The following is a 26,322-nucleotide window of genomic DNA, read 5'->3' on the forward strand; positions in this document are numbered from 1 at the left end:
TAGATTAATATAAAATTATTATTTTACAATTGAGAAGTTTTACGAGTATAATTATAAATAATTACTGATAATATGAATAACTATTAATTCATAGTACAGCAGTAATCATAATAAAAACAAGAAAAACACTTTTAAAGAAACTACTGTTCAATGCCGGAAGAGTTAAACGTCGCCATTTTCAAGTTTCTTCACCACCCCATCGAAAATCTTGTGAATTTACAAGCGCAGGAATTTTTGAGACAGTTACAATCCATCTAGCGGCTGAATAATGAAGCTTGTGAAAAATAAACTCTGTCGATAATAAAATATTTTGTTTTATCGACGTTAACTACAAAGGAAGACTTCTAAACATCAACAATTCGGAGAATCGGTTACACGTTAGACTGAAAAGATTCAAACTCGGTACTTACGAAGCCAAGTGTATACAAAGTGATAAATATTGAATTTTTACGAAGTAATTTTTTCTGATAAGACTCAATAAAATATGAATTTCCACCTAAATAATATATATTATTTTTTTAAAGCATATTTTATTCAATTCAATTGTAAATAAATATAGCGTGACATCCAAATCATAGCATGAGCTAAGTAGCATAAATTTATAATCTATTTCACAGGCGTTTTTGTAGTCTTTTATAATTCATTTGTATATGATAAAATCTGTTGAATATATAAAATGTTATTCCACGGGTATCATAATAAAATTGTACGTAAAGAAACATTCTTTACCATTATTTACTCAATCATCAGAAGCATACAAAGTATATCAAGACTATATAAAATTTTATTACATGGATAAATATATTAAAAATAATTAATTGATATTCATATACTTTGCCAATAGAATAATCGATTATTTCGTAAAGTTTCATAGTGATAATAATAAACCATGAAGAAAATGAATGGTTTTAAAGTGATCCGGAATTTGCTGTCATGTATTCCAGGAGTTTTACTTCTGGCAATTGGAGTTTATCTTATAATCTTTAAGTCTCATGTAGATTTTGTAACCAAATTAGTACGTGAGGTCAGTTTTAATTGCTACAAATTAAGTGTTATTATAGCACATAAAATAATTTTCTCCATTTTATCAATTTGCATAATAATATAGTTTTACTCTCTTCAAGTCAAAAATAAAAAATTATAATGATAATGACACAATTTTTTTCAAGAAAATTTTTTCATAGTTTATCTTACATTGTATCTAAATGAGACCTCATTTAAATACCATGTTAAACATCATCCGGGTGATATTTAACGGTTGTTATCTCATCATTAATTAGTATTCATTGATGTCATTATATGGTGTTATTTGTAGGATGCTGAATTAGTAGATGGAAAATTTGGATACAAAATTTGGAAAAGAAATGAATTATTTTTTAAATTATATCTATTTCATGTCACTAATCCTGATGAAGTGATGCAAGGTGCAACGCCAATCCTTGAAGAACGTGGACCATTCGTCTATGAGTAAGTCATTATCAATGCTGTTGTGCCTAGACATCATAATTACATAAAAACTGGCTCTTGTCAAGGTTTGAACTTTTGACCTATATTTTTTACAGCTTAATCATAGACAAGCGAATACTCAACATTGATGAAGAAAAAGATGAGATAGCTTTTACTCTAGTTAAAACTTACTATTTTAACAAAAAAGCATCTGGGAGCAACTCTCCAGATGATAAAGTTGTCCTATTGAATAGTCCTTACGTTGGGATTATGAATACTGTAATTATTTTATACCTTATTTTATATTTATTGTTGAACAACTTTTAATTTGACGTAATGATTCCTATTATAGTTAAAAGCAAAAGCTGCTATGATGTTACCCAAATTAGGGAATCAAATCCAAAATCTCTTTCCCAAATTCCGTGACATATTTTTACGTGTACAAGTGAAGGATTTATTGTTTGAAGGACTTCCACTATCTTGTGATAAAGATAAGTTTCCTGATCTTGGTATGATCTGCACTTTCTTGAAAATGCAAAGACCGCCCATGATAAAAACTACCGATCGGGACGGATATTATACCTACAGTCTTTTTGGAGCGGTACGTATCTTTTTTTGATCATTATATTAATCATTATGGAAATAATAATAATAATTAGAAAAAAAAATTTTTTAATGCAAATATATAGGTAAATCTAATAGAAAGTATTTTAGAAAAATTCAAAAAAAAAGAGAGAGTTATAAATTATAGTATGGTTCAAATTTTTTATTCCAAATTTTCGGTGTGCAATTTTTTTTATTTTTTTATCATAATAAAAAACACAACACGAAATAACATAAAAAATACAGAAGTTAAATAATTGTAGTTTATTTTAATAACAAAATAAAATCAATTATTTAAAGAAACTCTTATAAAAAAATAAACACACATAACTTATTGAAAAAAAAAACAATTACACATTTATAAACATTAATTATTCATTTTATGTAATAATCGATATTGTTTATTAAGATTAATAAATAGATTTAACTCTACGTTAAAAATAGTTTTTACAATAATACAATGTAATATTACGTCACAGCTTAACGGTACCGAACAAGGCCCCTTTACTGTTAACAGAGGAGTAAAAAATAAAGATGCATTAGGCAATACGACATCTTATAAAAATATTAGAGTAGGAAAATTTTGGAATGAAAAAGAGTGCAATATTGTTTCTGGTACTGATTCAATTACATGGGCTCCAATGGAAGAAAAATGGCCTTTCGTTACCGTATATGAACCTACTTTATGTCGGTATGTACAAAACTTAATTCTATGTCTCAAAAAGTACTGTTTACAAATAAAAAATATTTTAACACGATTATATTATTATAATAGATCAATAGAGACTATGTATAAACGAGATGAAATTTATCACGGATTAATAGGCCATCGATATGAAATGGATGATTCCGTTTGGTCTGAAGACAAAATCAAATGCTACTGTCCACTTGGACCAAAAAAAGCATTAAAATGTCTACCAACTGGTCTTTTAGATATCTCAAAGTGTCAGGTAATAATTTACTATGTAATACTTCGTATATAATTACTTTATGAGCTCGATTGACATTTTCAGGCTCTATGTAACCTACTGTACATTGCTTAATAAATAATCGTTCACATTACGTGAGATCGCACGTAGTTGATTATAAATATTTATACTTTCTGCATAAATGTTACAGGACGCCGAGGCAATATATTCAGAACCACATTTTCTCCATGGAGATCCAGATCTTCTTGATTATGCGAAAGGTTTGACGCCCAATATAGAAGCTCACGCAACTTATATTGTTATCGAACCTCTTACTGGAGCTCCTTTGAGTGGGTCGAAGAAATTGCAACTTAGTGTTCGAATCGCTCCAAATACTGCAGTTACCGTTTTATCTAACCTTACGGAGGGTTTTTGTCCCTTTCTTTGGGCCGAAGAGGTACTTTTCAGTACAATATCATTTACCGCTTTGGATGTTCTCTCAGAAGCTTCCAGAGTTAGACATAGTTATTTCAAACCTTTTAAAGGCGTAAATAGTATTTTTCTGTTGATGATTGTTATTAATTATTCATTAATGGAAATTGATTTCTTGAAGTTTAGTAATACACATTTATTCTTGTTTAAGTAAATAATTTTGTTAAAGTTTTAACATATGTCTAACCACTGGTGCTTTTACATTATTCATATCCTATTCTGATTGTAAATATTTTGTTTTTCAATGTTTTCATAAGCTCGAATGTTAATTTCCATGATTTGTAATACAGTAACCAATTCTTTTAACTTAGCTGAAAATAGTTTGAGGATAATTTCAATGGAGAGTTCGTTGTAGAAAAATAAATCATTCAGTAATTGAAATTATTGTAGAACGAGTTCTAAGAAATTCTATTGAAGGCTATTGAAGTATAAAAAATTCGTACTGAATTGTAATAATATCATCATGTTTATTTACGTAATCGTACTATAACGAAGTCTCTATGCTGTATATAAATTAATGTGTCATAAAAAATCACGCAATCTTCGTTTTTTAATTCATGAATGAATTATCACATTCTCTTGTAAATTGATAGAATTTAAAAATGGTGTTTGAATCGTTTAAAAATTTCAAGTTTCAATTCTCTCATGAATTGTAATCACATTATCATCATGTCATTGTTCTATTTATAATTTAATTGAAAAAATGTGTCGTAAATAATGTTTGTTTTGTTTTTTTTCTTTCCAGACGAGTGAAGCAAGATTAGAATTACTCGCTCCTGTTATTAGAGCTCATCGATTTTTATACTTTTGTCGATATCTCTCATGGATTCCAATCATTCTTGGTACTTTTTACATGTTATATATTGGCATATATCAGTTTACAGCCGAGGATAACAAAACCGGTCATGTCAAAATGGCTCAAAAGAATCCATCTCCAAATCAACAACTTGTTAAACAAGCCGTGAATCGTCGTAATCACGCGTTTAACTGAAGGTCGTGTGATAATATTTTTTTTTGCTCCATTTTATTTCATTTGGCAAAATACCTACTATGTCACAAATTAACTATAGTAAGTATCCATAAGTTGAAAACGTCAGACGAATCTCACATGTTTTCACTCGAATTTCTCGATTCTTTGTCCTTGATTCGAGCGAGTGAATTACTGGGCGTTTGTAGCATTCAAAAAGCAGATATTCAAAGTTGTTATGAGTAAGTTTTGATAATATCTGCTAATGCGACCCACGATCCAGTGACTAAACCGAATATTGAGAAAATACCAAGGATGATGTTTTTTATTAGTCGCCAATAACACGTTCCTAAATGTCCTTCCCAGCAGGAAATTGTTTCAACAATCGCAGGAATACTGATACCAAGAATCGAGAAAAATACTGCACCCACAAGAGAAATAAATGGCTCTAATTTTGGAATTGCAAGCCCAACAGCAACTGAAATAATTCAACATTATATTAGTTCTCATGTTTATTCAAATACGTAAGTAATTATGTTATTTATGTATGATAATTACTTGTTAATAATGCCATGAAGACCCTGAAAACTGTTTCACCAACGCCAGAAAATCTGTGACTCAACCGAGCTCTGACTAAAGTTGACATAATATCTAGAGGAACAAAATATTGTAGACCATAAGTGAAAAGTATAGCCAGAGCGATAATAACTTTCACGGATTGACCCAATCTGAAATTTGAATATTAACATAATATAAAATTCAACGAACTGTGTAATTTAATTTCTCTAATAAGATAAAAAAGTTCAAAACATGCAAATTTACATAAATTAGTTCAAAATAAATCTTACATGTCTTCGGTAGCTAAATTTAGAGTGATAATTGATTCCGTAGAGTCACCGTATTTTAAATATCCAAAAATTCCTACGAGTGTATACAAGAAAACAACAATACTCATTGTGATATTAAGGACACCTGGACATCCCAAGAAATGATTTGGCTTCTCCATGCTGTTCTCCACAGGCATTACCTAGCAATAAATTAAAATTTGTATAAGATCTTGAATTTATAAATAATTTATAATAGCTTATTTTTTGCTCAACTTACCACACCAATTCCTTCAATGGCGAAAATAACAGTAGCAAAAAACTTTGGTAGATTACCAACTTCAGCAATATATTTAATGTCTTTGGTGGGTTCAAAATTATTAAAAACATAGTACAAGGTCAGAATCAAGCCAAGCATCATACAAACGTTGGCGAGTGTAGAGAAAGGAATGAGATGCTTCAAGTTACGGACTTGGGCTAGGAGAATAACAGCTGGTATTAACGCAAGAATATACAATCGTATATCCAAATCCGTCTTGGTGTGAAAGTCTGTAATCTACAGAAAGTTGTATAATTTAATAATTTGCTCATTCATGGTTGAAGAAATTAATTTCAATGTAGTTTGTTTATTTACCTGTTTGATAGTTGTAGCAATAAACACAACGTAAACACATGCACCGCCAAAATAGGTACAACAAAGAGCAGTGTCCACGACGATCTTCATAAAATTTGCAAAAGGACGAATAGCTTTCGGGCCGCAAGCAAAGGCTGCCTGAGCTGTTTCGGAGTACGTCATTGATGGTGTTTTTGTTCGCTTACATAAAGCGTGGGATGACTTGACAAGGATATGGACACAGTGGCCACAAAGTATACCGATTAGAATGGTACCAATTCCACCAAATAAAAGACCACCATTTTTTATAGCATTAGGCATCGCTAATATTCCTGAGCCTAATGATGATTTGACCATATGTACAAGCGATCCAAGGTCACTGTTGATTTCATTATTTACTGTTAATCACTATTTTATTCACATTATTATGTTTCAAATAAAAAATTTAACGCTAGTCATTAAAGTGATTTATATGGAATGTCGTTGTGATTTTGTACTCAATCATTAATTTTATGATTTATGTTAATATTGTGATGGATTTATATTTATTGAAATATAATTTCAAAGTTAATTCATTATTAAATGTGTTTTGAAAATAAAAAATATTAATATTGACTCAATGAGTTACTTACGAGTTTGCATGTTTTTTATCACGATTCTCAAATGGGTCGTAAAGTTCATCTTTTTCGTTATATTCTCCGATGGGCCCAGGTGCTATTTTTGTGCTATAAATTTCAAAAATATTTTTATATAAGGTATTTTAAAAATAGTTAAACTTGAAAAAGAAATACTATTATTAATTGAGAAGGTTATTAAAAGTATTTTTATCGTTTTACAAAAGTTTTTTTTGAATGATAATAGTAAATCTGAATCATATTTAAGTTTTTGAAAAATTATCCTTCACTATCATAAAAGAAAATAAATGTCAAGAGTTACACAAGTTTATTGATAAAAATATTTTTTTTTTTTATAAAAATTCACATTGTAATCACGACTAATATTTTTTTATCAATCATAGAATTTTTTTACCTATAAAACTTTTACGACCTTTACTATCAGATTGTTTAGTGACAAGTCGATTATGATAGAAAGATAATAATAATAAAACACTTCATTCATAATAGTTAAACATTATATTGAGGCTTAGAAGCGATAATATTATTTGCACTTGAAATTTTATCATAGCATAATGTTGTAACTTAAAGTGCAAAAGTGAAATTGAAGCTGGGTAATCATAATTTTTTTTCAACTCAATTAAATCCAGTTTCCAAATTTACAATATTTTTTGTAAATAAAAAAAAATGAAAATAAATATATCATATCACAAATACACTGTTATGTGGCGATATGAATTCGATAATATCAATAACAATGTTAATGGCCACCAAGTAAAGAGATCTAGACTAAACATCAACAAAAAACGTCATGAAGTTATAATAATTAATTGATAAAACATGCTATAAAATTTTTTTAGAGAATTACTGATTCGACTCGATGCCTAGTATTTATTTTAAATTTTCGAAAATGTTATCATTTATTATTACTTTGCCTAAGCCTTACATGCTATTTAACTCCAAATCTAAAATATTTATTATCTTTATATCATTTTTAATGCGCATTACAATCATAACATTGACAATACAAAGAAAAGGTAAAGATTATACTTACGTGCTGCTAAACTCTTTCATTTGGCTGCCAGGTGTTTCCTTTTCTGTCGTACTTTTCCACATTTTGCTTGATTTTCTATAAAATAAAAAAAAATTATCTTTACTTGCGTTCAATGTGCTTATTGGCCACATTCTTTTATTTATTTACATTGTAATTATCTTTTTTAAATACAGATTGATAACATAGCGGAAATTCCCATCAAAAGATTATCAATGCCAAGATTGACTGATACTATTTTCTATGTGATAGCTAATTGATTGATTAAAAGAAATTTGGGATTTTTTCACTTTCTTTCCACTTTTTGACAGATGAAAAAATTTATACGGAAGAGAAAACTCATTGTTCAAGTACATATCGAAGGTCGAAGTATAATTTCTAATTATCAATTCACGCAAGTGAAATCGTTGTGACATTGACACCAAATCAAACACGGAAATGGAATCATGGTGTATCCAAGCGAGACAAATACGTAAATACAGTGTGACAAAAATTGTGTTTGCAATAGAAATAATTAATTTAATGTTGATAAAAAAAAACAATCATCAATTGATTCCAATTGATTGCATTCGATTGTATTCTTTATTATATCGCTCATGTAAGCACAAATATCATCATCTTAATCTGATATATTCTTGGTTTTCTTTGGAATGATGAACGTCATAGATTTCAAACAAAAGAGAAAGACTTTTATCACTTTATGGAAGAATGATAATATACGTAGATAATTAATTAAAATAATCAGCAGCAATGAAATTATCATTTCTGATAAATTATAAGGTAATTGATCAATCAATTCGATACTTTTCTCATTTCCCTGATTTATTAAAACATATTATTTCGAAATTGTTAGGGATTTGTTTTAATTTAATATTCTATTACAAAAATCAAAGTTAATAGTTTTTAAAAGCTATCACTAAATAAATGACCTTGTCGATAATGATTATTGCAAAATATAGGTTTTATAAAATTTTGTTAAATAATGTTAATTACGTTCTTTTTTATTAGTAACAAAAGTTAAATCATCGTGATGTAATTTATTGTGTAAATTGAGAGCTGAAGTAAGCGATTACGCACATCTATTGGTCTGGTTTATGAATAATAATATGTAATTGCAGTATAAATTACAATAAATCTAATTCCCAGTGTTATTGAGGTTAAAAAATATGTATTTAATGAGTATATGTAAACATACATTGTTTAAAGTCCTGATGATAACAAGTATTTATTGTTAAAATAAAAATAACTATGTTCCCAGCTAGTATCAACTTATCTAATATCTAGAGAATTATTCTATTTTTAAGTAAGCAAATAGTTAAGAAGTTAAGTTCATCAAATTTTATCCAATTTTCCTGAATTTATTTAATCGAAAATTTTTTGTTCACATTTGAAGAATGATAACTTATATTTGAACACTTTAATCATATCTTTTTTATTTATTAATCATTCAGGGGATTTTCTCTTTACCACGTGCTCTACAATATTTATCAACACGGTAATTAATCGTGTCATTGCTCGCAAAATTTTATTGCACTTCTCTATCTTGGAGTAATAAAAGATCAGAGATACTCCAAAAAATTAATTCAAATTTTATGAATAGCTAATTTAATATAAATAAAACATAAATTCATAAAATTTTATTAAATAAAAAAATTAGATCAACAGGATTATATTTTAAAATTACGTAAAAACATGCTAAGATATTGGAGCAGACAATTAAATGTTAATTATAGTCTCTTTAATCCTCATTAGTTTCATTAAAGTTACACAGATTTATAAATGTTTTCGTTAATTAAAATGATAATTAAGAAACATCAAGTTAATGATCAACATCAATACCCAACCGTTTTATTTTATTTCATAAGAGTTAAAAGTTGACATTTCGTTATTTCAGTTGTTCTAATCCTGGACCTTAGTATTGAATTTCGGATTTGCAACTACTTTTTTGAAATATTTAATGTTTTTTTGAAACGAAATTTCTATCTAATAATTTTCAAACGATTGGTATTAACGTCACATGAATGACTTGCTAATGATTAAATCATTTTCATAATAATTACAATAGATAAAAAACTTGAAGGTTTATCCTTAAGCGTTGGTGTAAGTCAAGCAATAAATATAAGTCAGTACATACTTGGTATTGAGGTTGAAGTAGAAAAAGTATTCCTTGTGTCTAATAAATCACAGTAGAATAGTGTGTAGTGGATGATCACGAGAGTCGAAGAAGACTGAACGTCTCATTCGATGGAACGTCACTCTCCAAAGCTCGACAGCCTTTAAAGAACACGTGAAGAGTCGTTTCACGAGACAAATATTTCTACGTTATCACCAATGATTGAGATGATTACTGATAATTCGCTTTATATTGCCCCCATTTATACGATAATTATTATCGTCATAGATTAAAAAATAATGAATGTGGTTGTTTAACAAGATTGGTATTATCTTGTTGCCAATAAACACAAAAATGCACTAAAATTAATTAAAAATTCAACTCGTTGTTTCTGCAATTTTTTTTATTTACAGTTCAAATGTTGCAGTTTTTATTAATTTACTTCAACTTTAACAGATTACTCGATCCTTCCAAGAGTAAAATCGAGAGCGTAAAAACGAGTGATTATGTTGGTAATTGAATGGAAGATTCGTACTAAAGAGAATTGTTATGATAACACTTGGAGGGCGAACACTACTCTCAGGTGTCTTCAGCAGTAGACAGAATTATATATACCGATAGGAATGCACGTGAGGGTCGCAGGTAAGTCATCAGCGGAAAATAAAGGAGCGGATTGTGTCAGAGGGTGGGGGATTCGTCCTCGACTTGGCATGAATTTTAGTAGTGAGTTGTAAGTTTTGTTAAATCGACATTAGTTTGGTCGTTTAGTGATGAATAGTGGATTGACAGGCGTGTACGTCATAGTATATGTCGAGGATATTGTGTATGAATGACAACGAGATGATAACGAGAGAATAAAAGAAAGAAAGAGGGGACAGGTAAATCCGTCCGTTCTTTTGAACCCGTTAACTGCGTTTAACTTCTGTTATGCGTTCACACTTTGTCTCTCCCTTTCTCTTGCAACTCACCGCCACCTCCTCTCTATCGTTTTCTCTCCCCGTTAATTCTTTTTGTCCTCGTTTCCCCTCCTATCTTTAATACTTTATTCTTCTCTATCATATGCGAAATCCTAGTGTAATTATCCTTCTTACTCCTCTGGAGAGTCCCTCGCGTCTATATACCTTCTCGATCTCGTTCTTCCTTTCACTTTTTTTCAGTATACAAACACGTGACTCTACATTTATTCCATTTCAATCATTTTTTGGCATTATTTGTTTTGCCTTGTTCATTATTTTAGGTATTGCAATCTTATTTTTTCTTTCATCACCCTTAAGAAACTTTATCAGTCCTTTTTGGGAAAATTTCGAAATCACACTTTTGACATACGTCAACATGTATTATTACTATCTCCATTCTGAAGTGCCATGATTATTTTGCGCAGATTTTCTGACGATCCGAACACCTGAAATGAAGATTTTTTTAAATATTAATAATTGTTAAGGCGTCTCGAGCAGAAAAATATAGATATAATAAAGTATATGGACCTTTGCGCACTAGTTTTAGCAAAATACGCGAATTTTTTTCCCTTATTTTATCTATTTATTTGCCTAAAACCAGTGCGCGAAGGTCCATATACATTTATGCATTCCTATTTTTTCCCTCAAAGCACCTTAGGAATCAGCTTAACTATAACTTCATATGGAATATTTTTTGTATTATTCATCATCTTGTATTTATAATAAGTTGATGACTTATTAAAATAACAAGAGATTAGCTCGATAAATGCCACCTCATCTAAAGTGTAAAATATCTCTAAGTCATGAAAATCAATAACTCTTATCATTAAAAATCAATTAAAGCATTAATTTTATAAGAAAACAAAAATTGTATTGACAAGGTAAAATTTAATTAAATAGATATTATTATAAAAACATCATCAAAAACAGAACTTCAAAAATGACTAATTAATGATAAATTTATCGAAATTAAATTAAAATCATTGATATCAATTGGAAAATAATAGCCATGTAATAACGTAAATACTACTCGTTATAATATATGGGTACTTAAATGAAATTTATAATCTCATAAAAAATACTTTGTAGATAAGTTACATTTAACTTGTGTAGTTTATATAATAATATAATTAAAAAATATTTTCAATGAAATACAATTTATTTGATAGTAGCATTTGATTACTCACAAATATTATGAACCAAACTAAGGTGATTAATGAAGCTTTGACACAACGTAAATAGAAAAAAAAGGGATGTTCTTGATCGTGCCATTTAGTCATGAGCTCTACAATGATAGGTAATAGTAACATAGTGGTGGTCATGCTTAAAGCTGTTAAGAAACCAAGAAGTGGTGTCATTTGTGGAATAGCAGCTGCAAAAAGTGCTGAAAAAAAAGAATATTAAATTAAAATTCATAAACTTTCTTGGAATACGATTAAAACACATCATGATTGATAATAAATTTTACTTGTAACTGTTACGCCACCTAATCTAAATAGAATCTCATACAGACGAGGATGGCTTTTTGCTCTCTCACTTGCTTGATTGATTATTGGCCATAGAATACATACTGGTATGTAATAATGAAGGCCATATGTACACATTACTGACAATGTGACAACAATTTTTACGAATTTGGCTGCACTAAAAATTCAAACATTTCATATTAATTGTAAACAATATTGATATATTTTTGCAAAATCTAATATCTAACTACTTTCAAGGTGAGTCATGGAATATTCCATGTATTACAAAGTTTTCTATGAATTAATTAGCAGACCAAGCAGGTGATATTGCGCATTACATAAGGAAACAAGAGTCAAGAAACTAAAATATTATAGGAAATTACTAGTTACACGATTTATTTATGAGCATATTAATCTTTATGCATAACGGAATAAAACAGATTATTATACAAGTAACTCACACGTCATCAATTGATAAATTCTTTATCACTGTATCACAAGCATTAAGATATTTATTGTATCCTAAAAAACCAAAGGCCATGTAAATGCATGTGTTGAGAGTCATGCTTGAAATGAGAACTCTTGGCATGTTTTGAGGATTTTTCATTGAATTCTCTAGGGGCATTATCAGTGTCATATTGTGTACTGCAAAGAGTAAGATGCTGCAGTAAATAGGAATGTAGGGAATTCCCGTATATGTCTCAAGTCTTCCGGGTGAGGGAAAGTCACTAAAAAAGTAGTAGAGAGTGATGCTCAAGCCTAGTCCTAAGAAGATCGAGCCCAAAATGGAAAATGGCAAGAGATGTTTGAAGTTTGGTATTAATCCTAATGCCAAGTAAATTGGCAAAAACATAAGGATGTAGATTCTAATGTTCAGTGATGCGTTGAATAAATTTTCTATTATCTGCAAAAAATACAGGATACTTGAATAGTTTTAAATAGTCTGAGTAGAATATTTATGGACGTTTTAGAATAATACATGCAAATATCAAAAAATACATTTTTCAAACCGGAAATTTTCAGTATAATTGTTAAATAAAAATGTTAATTTTCGTACAATAGAAGTTGTTTGAATTTTGCTTGAAGTGAGTTTTATCTATTGAGGTTTGGAATTTTCCACATCTCGTGACCGGTTATTTAATTATCTAAGTGTTAAATATTGCATCTATCTAATAATTTTTTTGCTTAGTTTTTTTCAAATTTAAAGTAAACTCAAATTTTTTTTTTACTTGAATTACAATCTATTCAAATAACAAAATTATCCACAACGATAACTATCATCTTCATCATTATGCTTATTAAAAAATTCTCAAATATTTTTTTGATTATTTATTACTCAAAAAATATAACGACGTAATTATAAAGTTGTGATGCAATTATATTCAGTTGACAATCGAGACATCCATCACTGTATTGAGTAAAATTTCTCTAATATGAGTTGGTAAATATCAGCAGTTAGTTGATAATATAGTTATTACGCCTCTTATAAGTTCAATTATACATATTACGAAATAACTAATTTCCGGAAGTTTTTTTTTATTGTCTACATATACCGGAAATTACGTATTGCACGGTGGTATTTACCCAGAATTTTCAAATATTTACATAATTAACCAAATCTGTCCCGAACAAGACAAGAGTTTTCATTATCCGATTACGAGGATGAACAATTTCCGGTTAATTCTAGTGGAACTAAAGGGATAATTGCATTATGCGTAAACATATCTAAAATATAATCATTTGTTTCTGGAATTATATCGGATTTAATTTTTCTATTACTCAGGAATTTTGTTGTCCTATTTAGTTTGGAATGTTACTGATAATCTATGCGTCCTAGTAAAACATGATTCATTGAAAAAAAATCTTGTAAATGATTTAATATTTAATAATATTTTCCTCTTATGTTTTATTATCACCTTCTAAGTAATTACATACCTGTTCAACGGACGTACCAATGTATATTGAGTATATTATAACCGTCTCATATTGAATAAAGCATACAAGAACATTTGTAAGGATATTCATGTGAACAGCATACTTTCGAAATCTTTGAGGTCCAAACATAAATGACGAAGAGATTGTTTCAGCGAGATCCAATGAAGGTTTTTTTAAACGTTTACAAAGGATCTGGGAGCACTGCACCTGCATGACAAACCATGGAGACATAAGAAAAAGAGAAAGATTAAGTGTATGTATTGGTATAAGTATCAACGTAAGAGGTATCGACTCGTGGTCCTGGTCGATGCTCTCTCACAGTCATTTAGCTAATAAATACATTACAAGCTATGTAAGTAAAAAAAAATTCAAAGATAAGCGTTGCGTAAATACTGACTCTGGTCTTGAAACCAAATAAAAAGAATTTATAATGAACGCGCGGGCGTATAGTTGTTCATATTCTTCATACATGAATATTCTGACACCATTTCGAGATATATAAAAATATTTTTGCATTTATAATAAGTGCTTTTGTCACACATTTTTTCTAGTATTTCCTTTGTAAGACCGGCAACTTCACGGTTAGACTCTAGAAGTATTGTTGAAAAAATCGATATCTCGATTGCAAACGAATTAATCGTACCACTACAAAATTGTAGACAATCGATGATAATCGATTATTGCCATCCGATTCTGATAATACTAGGTTAGATTTGTTTTTCGAAAATATTTAATTTATGTGTTAATATTTATTTATTTTTAAAATTCGTTAATAAATTAAATTTTTAATGGTTTATTTGTCTTCAGTTTATTTGTTCCGTTATCACAAAAAATTAGATTTCTCGAAAGTGTGGATCATGTTTTGTGCAAAAAGTTCTCTGAATCGGATAATTCTTTTTTCTCTTTACTAATAAATATTGCGAATATTTTTTCTAAAGAAAGAGGTGTGATAATTATAATTCAACGAAGTGCAACAATTTTTTAGAAATATTGTAAGACTGTAGATTCAATTTTAAATAATTAGTGGTTGATCAAATATTTTTTATATAAATAATTTATATTATTATTTAGTTGGAATTAATTATATATATTCATTCAAATACTTTAAAATTTATTTTAAATGACACTGAAATTTATTGCAGGATAAAAAATGTCATCTTAATTAAAAACGGTGAAATACCTTAAGTATTGCATAATTATTAATTTTATGCAGATCGTGTCAAAAATTCAATAAAAATTTGCTCACCGGTCCAATCAAGGTAACCTTGTTCGACAAAAAAGCTTAACATCGATTAGTTTTCTTTTAACTGCCTGAGTATTTTATCAATTAAGAGATCAATCCTTTCTGTTTTGATTAATTATATAGATCAAATGACTCATTTTTATTTGATAGAGGTACGTTAGTAATTATAATAAAACATTATAGAATTTTTTCATGTTATCAGGTATATTTGATGAATATTTGGATCATTTGGAGGATCCAAAACAAAGAGATCTAATCTCGATATTTAGACAAACCTTCATAAACCAGGAAAAAATGAACTTACGATAAGAATAGCTGTATAGGAGCTTATCATTCCAATCACCAAGCTACATGTTAAGGCCGTTACATAGCCAGCCAGTCTGAATGCATGTGGAAGAAAAAGTATGCCGCTGCCAACTGCGGCCTTCAGTAAGTGCATAAACACCACCAAGTCACTATAATCGAAGGATAATAAAGATCAGTAATGTTTTGAAATTTTCATTTTTAACATCTTTCAATGTAACTTAATATGATAATTGATACTGTGATGTAAATAATAGAAAATTTATCAGTTTCATAAATCTTCTATTGAGATAGCTAATTAATATTTTATTACTAATCCAATGAAATAAATTTCATTGAACAAATACCAATTGAAATTTATTGGAAATAAAAATAATCGAAGTTCATGTACTATTTAATATTTTTAACTCTGTTATATTAAAAAAAAAAATAATTATTCATTTCATTTTATTTTATCTGTGTATATTTACAAATATTGTAGAATTCAATGTAAATAGAAAAGATGTAATTTCATTTTTATCTAGAAAAAAGTAGTCAATACATGATACTTGTGCATTTATACATGACAATCTTATCAGTGATACGAGAAATTTATCTACAATAGTAGTCGCTAACAAATTCGAATTATAGAGAAAACGACCTTTTTTACTCTCTTAAAGTTTACAAGATGTCACATTTAATAATTCATAAGATAACTGATCGAAGTTTTTATTCTGCTATTATTTATGTACAATATTGTACAGTGATTAAGTTTGATTTAACATGACATTTTAATAAATGGCAATAAATGTTTCCTTTAAAGAATCAAAATAGATACATTTTTCTTGCCTTTTAAAGTATTCTTACGATTTAAAATATTATGTTAATTTCACATTATTTCATTCATATACATTATCTAAAATTATAATTTTTTTGTTTAATGATATCATTTGTCACGTTTTAATTATTATAACTTAATTGCGGTAGATAAATAGTAATAATGAGCATAAAATGGCATGTGTAATTTGAATTTAACTAATTATATTTGAATTATGAAATTATGAAGAATCTTTCCACTCACACTCATAAAAATGAGTGATTCATTTTCTTATAAATTATAATAAATTATTTTCATATTGCTTATAGTGAATAGAAAGTGAGATCTTTGGAATAATTACCTACAATGTATTAAGAAAACTTAGTAGCAAATTTATGACATAATTCAGGAGAATATAGATATGACTTTTTTACCGCGTGTTCTCTAAGCTAAAGATATGTTATTGTTTATAAAATTATTGTATACAAAACAATATTTCAATGAATGCTAATTACTTAGTTCATATTTAAAATCCGTGCATTTATCTTATCATCTATACAATTGAATTCTACAAATTCAAAGTTCATTATGTAAGAATTTTTTACGTGAATGTGAGGAAGTACACTCGACCATGTCGGTGAGTCCAATGTTTATTATGTAAATCATGCTTTTAATTATTAAATCATTTTTCGTACGAATTAGTCTGAGTCAAAGATCGTGCTGCGAATGGATCATATTCTTCATTGATATTAGCTTCAACCTCAGCAACAGTTGCCGTTTGTGGATTTTCACCTGTCTCTCTCGTTTTTTCTCTGTGCAGACAGTGGTAATGAACGATGATAAAATAATCGTTAAAAGAATAAAAAATGAAGAAAAATACTGGTATGAAAGATAAATGAGCACGTGTAGCAGACGTGAAGTTTCTTACTTGTTATCCATGTCACGAAAGAGCACCTTGCGGCGATTACAAGGTCTACTTCAAGGAAGATCCGGTCATCACATTATACTTCCGTATCAAGGAGGTCAACGCTTCTCGTCATTAGAAGTATTTCATCGTGAATCAAGTTTTTTTAAATGTTCTTTATGAGTCTCGAATAAATAATTTAATAATTATTATTAAAAAGTATACTTAAAATGTGTTAAGGAACATATTATTTACATTTTTACTTAACGCACTATAAATTTTTAGTGTCAGTGAATGTCAATACTTGTATACAAAAGGAAAGAACAAGGCCCGCAATTTACCTCAAAGCAGGAATGGTATCAATTACTTTTGACTTTTATGGTTTCACGTTGATCTTAAATAATTCTTTAATAAATCACGAAAAAAAAACTTTTGAAAATTGATGATGTCTAAAAAGTCGATTCAATTACTTTAATGATGTGAGCCATGTTTAAGTCGGTTAGAAGAATAATTTTAAATGTCAAATTGTAGAACAAAGTTATAAGGAAATTACTATCCTTGACCTTATGCTTACCTTCTACAAATTGGCGTGATGAAAATGTTTCTATAGTGACAATAATTCAACGCAAACAAAATTTGTATGATGTAGAATAAGTGCTAATGACCTAAGTAAGAACAAGGTCCACTGGTATGAAAAGAATTAAATTGAAAAAATAATATCCTACAAGGCTGTCTCGAAAGATGCTCTCAATCAAAATTTGTGTTGGATTTGTCACCTTGCAAAGATGACAGGAATGTGATATTGCGTTTGTCATCTGTTTATTTTGTAATTATCTTTTATTTGAATCGTGTAAACATTATGACTAGAATTTTACGCTCGTGAAATATTCTTTTGTTATACAGGAAACTTAAAAAATAGTATTAAGTATTCATTATATGACGAATTAAATCATGATTAATCATAAAAACAAGCGACTTGCAACATTCTATCCTCAATTTCAGTAGTAATTTTTTTTTTATAAAACTCCATTTTAATTATTAACTTAAGGATGAATTACGAATCATCTAATCATAATCTTGCTAATTATTTTAATTATCGATGATAATAACTAATTTTTGTAGATTAGTAAATAATAAAACAACAAGTCAATACAATGATAAGATTAATAGATACATTAAATCGTTATCAACGGCTTATAGTTCAATTATTTCATTTTTAGTCTGAAATGGTACTTATTTCAGATCTGTTATTGACATTGTTTTATGATTTTTAAACTTAGTCTATCAAGAGAGGGATAAATAAAGTTTTAACAAACTTTGAATTAGAAGTATAAAATAAAAATAATACAAAGAATTCAACAAGAAAAAGAATAAACATTCTTAAATTTTTCTGAATTTATCATATTTACGTTTATCATTTAGTAATAAACAATCTAGAGACACAGTGAAAATTTTCGTAGATAAATCAATGTTATTGAAAAATTTTAAATTGATAAATCAACGATAGGAGATATTGATTATTGATTCGTAGGAAAATTAATATGATTTGATGTTAAAGCACTTGAGTGATTGACGTAATTTTTTTCTTTATTAATCTTATCACGTTATCACGCATTTATTACATATTATAGTTTATGTACATTAAAACTAGTTAAATATTTTACGACTTGAGTTTTATTTACAAGTAATCGGTTCGCACTAACACAAGTGTTATTCAACGTAGTAAATCGTACAATGTTACAATATTTTTGGAGTACAAATTTAAATACAACTAGATTATCCGTGAGAAAAGCTACTTATTTTTTATCGTAGCAGTATCTTATTCATTTCTCTATTATTACTAATCACCGTTAGCGTATAAAAATAATAGTCTCCTGTAGACAATGCTGGACACATCATAAGAATGTAAGAATTCGTCAGCTGCACAAATAATTATATCTGAGCATATTATTTTTTATGTTTGCATATCTTATTTGTCGTTTTAATGACGGATAAAAAACATAAAACACCACAACATAAATTTAAAAAACCATCGGTACGACTGGTTCTTATTATGTTTTACATTGCGTTGTAGTAAATCAGGCACTAACACAATAAGTAATGTCCTGTCAGTCCTATTCAACTTATCTACGTTAATCACAAGTTAGTGACTATGCATACACGTACCGTTTAAATGCCAAGACCTTAGCACAATTTTATCTCATGATACGAATAATAATTCTATGCAACATTGTCTCTTAGAAATTTTATCATGTTTCAACTATATTTAAACAAGAAAATAACTACTCTTACATCTTTAATTTATTGTAATAATATGGTATATTTTGTATATAAGAATTTCAAAAGTTTCCATAAGGTTTTATTTTTATGGATTTATCTTATTTTTTTTTTTACATAGATGAAATGATTGAATGATTATGAAGACATATGATAAATAATTATTACAATTAATTGTGCTATAGTCAAGTCATTACATATGCATAGTCTATAATTATAAAAGTAAATCACAAGATTTTCTGTGATAGAGCTCAAATTTTTCATCGTTTTAATTACAATACATAATTATTAATTTGTCCATCAAGCAAAAATCTAGATTTTACAATAGCATCAAATTATTAATAATTATTTAAACCTTGTGACGAATGTAATCATAAATCATTTTCTCTTATTAATTGTGAAAAAAAGACTTGATATTAAAATAATTTGACCGAAGGCAGATAGTTTTTGTAGTTAATCATAAATGTAATTGTAATGTCTGCTAATAATAAATCACTGAGATAAAATTATGTCAATTTTAATTTATTGTTTTTTTTTTCAATTTTTCATTTGATATGTCTAATACTTTTTATTTTTATTAAATAAAACTTTATTTTGACATACTTTTGCTTTAATTTTTATTAGGCTAATATGTCAATATTTTCTGCATAAAGAATTGCACTTAATTATTTATATTTTACAAATAAAATTTTTAAGAATCTGTAGAAAAAATTCAATAAAAAGTTAACTAAAATATTACACGATAATAAATTAAAAAAAAAAATCACAAATGCTCATCGGAATGCAACACTGCACTATCAAAATAAATATGATGGAATGAACTTAACATTCGAGGCTGTTTCATCTGTTTTCATAATAAACCCTCTATCATACGGAAAATAAAATACCTCTAGATATTACAAAATAATCACAAATTTTCTTAGTACAAATTTACCTTTTAATCTTATAATATAAACATTTATATTTACAATTTTTATAAACATAACAAACAGATTAAAACAGCCTGCTCTATCAAAATTTCCATGATACAAATGCATATAAATTGCGACTTTCCTTAACAATGTAAATATAGAGATTAAATCATTGATCGCAATCTTAGAAGGTATCAAAGAATTTTAAGTTTGCTAAACAAACTAATTCTTGAAATTCTGCATTCGCATGCATTCACTTCTTACATAAAATTTGAAAATAAAATTATCAATAACTCTTCTACATCTGATCATTCACCTCATGTTATTCTTCAATCAACTTTAATGAAATAACAATTGAAAATCATTACGATAATTACTAGTATTATATTGCAATAATTGTAACAACAATAATCTAAAAAGATATTGAATAAATTTTACAAAATATAAATGTTGCCTAACAATCAATGATCTCATTACATTCAGAATTAATTTTGCAATTTTTTCATTGTATAAGTGAGCAATACATTAGTGTCGTGAAATATATCAGTTTTCTTCGTTACTTAATAATATATAAGTGTTTCGGAAGCACTTACTCCACTCGATTAATTTTTGATAGTTTGATTTTTATAATTAAAAAAGAATTTTCAAAGTAATAATCATTAATAAAAAATATATAATCTTAGAGAATTGATGATTTTGTACATTTAATAGTAATTAAATTTTAATCTTCGCTGGATATTGGATGTACTTCAAGTGAATCACATTCAGCAAGCGCTTCACCACGTCTTAGAGGGAATTCATCAGTTGAAAGACTCTCAGCAGCCATTGCAGCCGAATCTATGCTATCGAAATACTGATGTTGCCAAGCAACATTTGGTCGAAATCTTCTGGTCGGTGAACCGATCATGAATTCCACTTTCGTTGATCCAGTTATCGATGTACTTTCTGGATTCAATGAATCTGGACACAGAGATGATTCACTAGCTTGAAAGCCACTATGAGAAGAACACCAAGAGGTCGGAGGATCAGTAAGAGCCTGAAATATATTGAAATATTAATAGTTTAAAAAAAAAAAAAAATTATATTTGATTAATGAATACCCTAAAATGTTTTTGCATCAAATTTTTATATTTTTTTTTTTGTGAATGGTTGATGTTAACCATTATAACCTGGTCAAAAATTGATATTTCAATAGAAAACTTTCAAATAAATTCCGGTCCTTTGAGTTAATTAAGAAAAAAAATTGTTTGCCAGAAAATTGATTAAGAAATATAAAAAATACTTTTGACAAGGATTATTTTGGTTTTCGATGATGCATACGTGAAAACATGATCTATGAATAATTTTACCAATTCAATAAGATAATTTAAATGATGTATTTATGTAATTATCAAACTCTTGCTTATGGCAAATATAAAATTTAAATGATTAGGAATACAGCCTTTATTATAGATTCAGCGTCGAACCGCAGACCAAGCAGGTAAGCGTGAAGTCAATCGAGTTCGATGAGTTAAAAATTGTTCAATTAAGTGCGGCTGGAATTGTTCTTTAGCTATGTCCGTATGTCAGGCAACAAGGATAGCAGCAAATAAAACAAACTTGAGCAAATAAAAATAGCAAAAACAAACTTTTAATTAATTACTTTTAATTAATTTTCAAATCCAGAAGGCTTTCAATTCATATCAATACTTTATCAAAATAAAATTGAATGAATATCTTGAAAAAAATAATTATTGAAGTAATTGATTTCGAGAATGTAATACTTGAAATCAAAATTAATTACTTCATGCATCAACTAATTCATAAGAAAGATAGTAAATTATAAATCTATTTCATTTCATTTTCTAATCTTTACAGTATGATGTTTATTCGCTTTTACTACTGATAGCAAGAAAAAATTTTATAACTTTCTAATAAATAACCACAAAACTCTCAAAGTCTGGTTCAATAAGTTAATTAATTTTTTTTCTTATGAATAAGTCATTAATTTACTGTGGACATTGAAAAATAATTTGATAACGTTGACCATGAATGAATTAATTTTCATGTAATTGTTTGATAAGAAGTTAAAAGTAATTAAACTTTCAAAAAATTTCTATGTCGATGGAAATGATTTGTAGAGCAATTTTACAGTCTTGAGTAATTCTAATTGATGAAAAAATGCAATAAATAAAATAAACGACAGTCTTGCGTGCACATGCCAAATTCGAATGATTAGGAATATAGGTTCTACAAATACTACCAGGTATAATCATAGGAGATTCCTATGGGCAGAGGCTTTAATGGTTCACCACATCCAAAAAGAAGCATTGAAGCAAATGATAATAAAAGAAGCATAACTTACGAGAGACTGACGGACGCGAGAAGGGGCCATTTGCGTTTCGCACAGCTGGGGATGGACTCGAACGCACGTTCGCCTGCGCTCCAAGTTCAGAATTTTTGCAGTAGATGAGTTGTCAGTCAGTTTTTTCTTGTGATTTATAGTTCAATCTGAGTACCGAATCAGTATAAGACTATTACTATTTTTCTTTATTAATAGATTTATCTACGAAATGATTGATGATATGAAATTCATGTATGACACACATGACAGAGAAATCGAAATAATTTAACCATTTTCCAATATCAGAATTAAATGAAGATCTAAAATTTTCTGAATATAACAAAAGTGAAATTATCGATGTAAATAGTAACTACAGCATTAGTAAAAATTGGTAAATTAATACAAATCAGCTCGATACTTTACTACATTACAAAAATTATTATTAAAAAGAAATTCAAAGACTAATCTGCAATATATATCTTATTAGTTTAAGAACATCTTTATTCAAGTAAAAATGAAAAAAATATACTTCAATTCAGTTAAATAGATGAATTCTAAAAAGAGCCAAATTAATTTTAATTAAAATTCATTTCAACTTCAACGTGTTTGCATTTTTTAAATGTAAAGACTTTCTTAAACTGAAAAAATAATTACTTTAATGTATTTAATGGACTGTTCTGTCACTATTGAAATGTTTTTCTTTTTAAAAATAATTTTTACCTCATGATATTTATTTCTTTAGCATAGTTGTTGAGAATAGGAAGAGTAATAACCATACGAAAACATAAAAATTAGTATATAGCCTCAGTAGAAATGTCTCTGTCAACAGTGAGTAGTAATATTTGTTCTGAATGTGGGTCACAATATACTTAATATTTATTTCTGTCATGTCAACTAGATAAATAGTCTCAAAGAGTCAGCCCTATCCCTAAAGCGTTCCGTCAGGCCCTGGCACTATTGAAGTTTGTTGCCTCGATTTAATGGAGAGTTACTTCATCCACTTGCTCCAAAAGACGAACTTAGCTGGTCCTACCTTGCCAGTCGTATCTGTATCGACGGAAGCTCGAGCCAGGCTGTGGGAACGACGAGCAGGAGCGAGTGGCCGTCGAGGAGGAGTACCCGGGGTGTTATTCTGGAGATGATTATGATGATTATTGCTCGATTCTAAAGAGTCTCGAGCACGGGACAGCGAGGATTTATTTAAGGAATCTCGACTGGAACTATTGCGTGGTAATGAGGACTTTGATAAGGATTCTCTGCTTGATTCCTTTCCATTCTTAGGTAGACTTTTATTTAACGATTCCCGACTTGAGTCCCTCGTCTTGGAAAGCGACGTCTTGGAGTTATTGCCAGTGTTGCTCTCACGACTAGAATCCCTTGGAGGTTTTGTCAGAGACTTGAGTGAAGTCTTGAGAGACTCGCGACTGTCGCTCTTGCCATTACACATCGGAGGTTTGGGTGCTGTTGATTTGGTAGAATCTGGCAGGGGTATTCGACTAGGAGGCCGTTTCCGTGGTGACGGTTTGACTTCAAGTGTTTGATGATGATCTCGAGCGGACTCTGTGCTACTTCCTGGCTCTAAACAGCAGGGTTCACATCGAGGTTCTATTTCAGACTCTAGATCGACATCGGACTTTGTAGGTGGTCGTTCTTTCAGTCTCTCTAATACACGAACTTGTGCTCGTGTACCTGCCAACTCAATGTTCCGTTCTTCTAACTGAAATACAAGTTACATTAGTGTCAAGATCAATAATCTTGTCTAGAGTAGTCTAAGAGCCACATAATGTGGTGTGAATATGAAAATAATTTATGTAAATATTTAGAAGTGTATTAATGTATTTTTTTCATTATTTTTCACTTATGACTTGACAAGTTTTCTCTCAATGCTATTTTCATATCTACATCACATTTGTTAAAATTAAAATAAATCTTACCTGAAACCTTAAATCATCATTTTCTTCCCTAGCCTTATACAATTTTTCGGATAAGGTTTCCGTACTTTTTTGGACTTCATCTAACCTTTTTTGCAGGCACTGAAAAAATATTGATAGTTAGTATGTGGTCAAAAAATGTTTCAATGATAAAATAAAATTATATAGATATTAAATATAAATTAAAACCTGATTATGGACGGTTGTAGTAATGAGATGTCTCTGCAGTTCTAATGGAGAATGTTCCCGAAGAATTGCAGCAATTTTCTCAGAGTCAACATTTTTTACATGAGCTACTCTAGTAGGTGAAATGAGAACCGAGTCTAAAGCTCCTAATCTTACTCTTCTTTGTTGAACAGCAACATCAGGATCAAACTCTTTAGTAGATTGCACAGCTCCATTAGCTAAAACGTTTTTTTCTATCGTCCTCGTTCTAAACCGATTTTTATGTGCCTTGCCTGCAGCAACTGAAGCAAAGGCTGAAGATTTACTTCTAATGTTAACTCCTTTCTTCGGTGATTCTGGAGGTGACGTTGGTACTAAAGCAATGGATTTTTTTTGTGCTGAAGGAGTTAATATTTCCTGTTCTCCATTCAGTCCAGCTCTCAATCGATCTTCTAAACCACTCTTAATAGCAGACAGTGCTGCTAGTTCAGACTGTAACTCTTGTGCTCGCAATCTACTTGATATCGTTTCAGCCTCCAATTCTGCGACTTTATCAAGAAGTTGCTCTTTTTCTTTTTTGAGTATCGTTACTTCTTCTTCCTCTTTGTCATTTCTATTTGATGACTCTTCATGACCAGTCACTTTTTTCACAGCCTCAAGCACGTCTTCAGCAACAAAATCATTACAAACTACACTCTCCAATTTGCCTTGAAGTGACTCAACTTCCTCTCGAAGTCTTATTCCTTTTCTATGAATTACATCTAACAGATTCCACAGTTCATCTTCAGCTTCATCTAACATAGGTTTTGGACTAGCTGGTCTAGGGATTGCCGTTGATGCACTGTCTTTCGACGAAGTCTCGGTACTAAATCCTGAGTCTTGGACAGTTGCACTGTTTTTACTGCCTCCGCTATGCGAGTTACTTCTACTTCTTGGTAACGATGTTGCTGAAGTCTCAGCTTCTCGTGGTGCAATTCGTCTTCTAACTTTACCTGGCTCCCATTCACTTATTCTTCGTGATGACGGACTTGATAATGCTAATGGCGTATGTGAATTCTGCGTCGACGACATCACGGAAGCCGCAACCGAGGCCGTAGCCGAAGCAGCCATCTTGTGCCTGAGGTTTGGGAACGTCTCGATGACGAGGTCCCGGAATTCGAGAAGAGCACCGACCTCATTCTGCAGCTCTTTGAGGGCGACCAAAGACTTAGCCTGTTCACTTAAGTAGTGAAATGGTCCTGGTCGAAGAGGCATGCAGTCCATGCCACCAGGTTCACTATTCACCACCACACCTTCGGTAGATCCACTGCCGCTTTGCTGAAAAATACAAATAAAAATCATTAGAACAATCATGACAATTATTCAACTGATTAGTTATTATATCATTATACTGAATTAATGAATTTATTATTTTCTATTTCGTTAGGTAAACACATATTAAAAAAGATGAGCAATTGTAACGTAACTGATGATGTATACAT

The 26,322-nt window shown here is 29.3% G+C and overlaps 3 protein-coding genes and 1 long non-coding RNA gene across 4 annotated transcripts in view; 2 read left to right on the forward strand and 2 right to left on the reverse strand.

Annotated features, from left to right (window-relative positions):
* The first annotated feature begins 889 nt into the window (after positions 1–889).
* Positions 890–4,440, forward strand: LOC118073986 (sensory neuron membrane protein 2-like). The gene is made up of 8 exons (XM_035094814.1): positions 890–1,024; positions 1,316–1,467; positions 1,563–1,725; positions 1,799–2,047; positions 2,529–2,740; positions 2,825–2,999; positions 3,169–3,504; positions 4,195–4,440. The coding sequence occupies exons 1-8, from the start codon at positions 890–892 to the stop codon at positions 4,438–4,440; spliced, it is 1,668 nt and encodes a 555-aa protein (XP_034950705.1).
* LOC118073828 (proton-coupled amino acid transporter-like protein pathetic) lies at positions 2,411–10,194 on the reverse strand. The gene is made up of 8 exons (XM_035094556.1): positions 9,653–10,194; positions 7,522–7,596; positions 6,486–6,578; positions 5,875–6,232; positions 5,521–5,796; positions 5,265–5,443; positions 4,975–5,144; positions 2,411–4,894 (listed from the first exon to the last, which is right to left on the reverse strand). The coding sequence occupies exons 2-8, from the start codon at positions 7,581–7,583 to the stop codon at positions 4,653–4,655; spliced, it is 1,380 nt and encodes a 459-aa protein (XP_034950447.1). The 5' UTR covers positions 7,584–7,596; positions 9,653–10,194; the 3' UTR covers positions 2,411–4,652.
* Positions 10,195–10,394: 200 nt separating this feature from the next.
* LOC118073834 (uncharacterized) overlaps positions 10,395–26,322 on the reverse strand; it is a 55,813-nt gene continuing 39,885 nt past the window's right edge. Inside the window, 10 exon segments of the mRNA XM_035094564.1 lie at positions 10,395–11,033; positions 11,775–11,971; positions 12,056–12,231; positions 12,515–12,957; positions 13,989–14,195; positions 15,536–15,685; positions 21,186–21,458; positions 23,701–24,462; positions 24,680–24,778; positions 24,866–26,158. Of these exon segments, the coding sequence (XP_034950455.1) occupies positions 10,959–11,033; positions 11,775–11,971; positions 12,056–12,231; positions 12,515–12,957; positions 13,989–14,195; positions 15,536–15,685; positions 21,186–21,458; positions 23,701–24,462; positions 24,680–24,778; positions 24,866–26,158 (3,675 nt within the window). The 3' untranslated portion in view covers positions 10,395–10,958.
* LOC118073835 (uncharacterized) lies at positions 14,800–15,909 on the forward strand. Its single transcript, XR_004691142.1, has 3 exons — positions 14,800–14,980; positions 15,131–15,247; positions 15,434–15,909. It is a non-coding gene; the product is annotated as an uncharacterized lncRNA (long non-coding RNA).

Source organism: Chelonus insularis, unplaced genomic scaffold, assembly GCF_013357705.1.
Source record: "Chelonus insularis isolate UGA/USDA-ARS -01 unplaced genomic scaffold, ASM1335770v1 scaffold_714_pilon, whole genome shotgun sequence".
Lineage (NCBI taxonomy): Eukaryota > Metazoa > Arthropoda > Insecta > Hymenoptera > Braconidae > Chelonus > Chelonus insularis.

Coding starts and splice junctions, on each gene's coding strand:
- LOC118073986 (XM_035094814.1), top strand. CDS start 890: ATGAAGAAAATGAATGGTTTTAAAGTGATCCGGAATTTGCTGTCATGT. Junction 1,468..1,562: donor CGTGGACCATTCGTCTATGA/GTAAGTCATTAT, acceptor TATTTTTTACAG/CTTAATCATAGACAAGCGAA. Junction 3,000..3,168: donor TAGATATCTCAAAGTGTCAG/GTAATAATTTAC, acceptor TAAATGTTACAG/GACGCCGAGGCAATATATTC.
- LOC118073828 (XM_035094556.1), bottom strand. CDS start 7,583: ATGTGGAAAAGTACGACAGAAAAGGAAACACCTGGCAGCCAAATGAAA. Junction 6,579..7,521: donor ATGAAAGAGTTTAGCAGCAC/GTAAGTATAATC, acceptor TGAAATTTATAG/CACAAAAATAGCACCTGGGC. Junction 6,233..6,485: donor GATAAAAAACATGCAAACTC/GTAAGTAACTCA, acceptor TGAAATCAACAG/TGACCTTGGATCGCTTGTAC.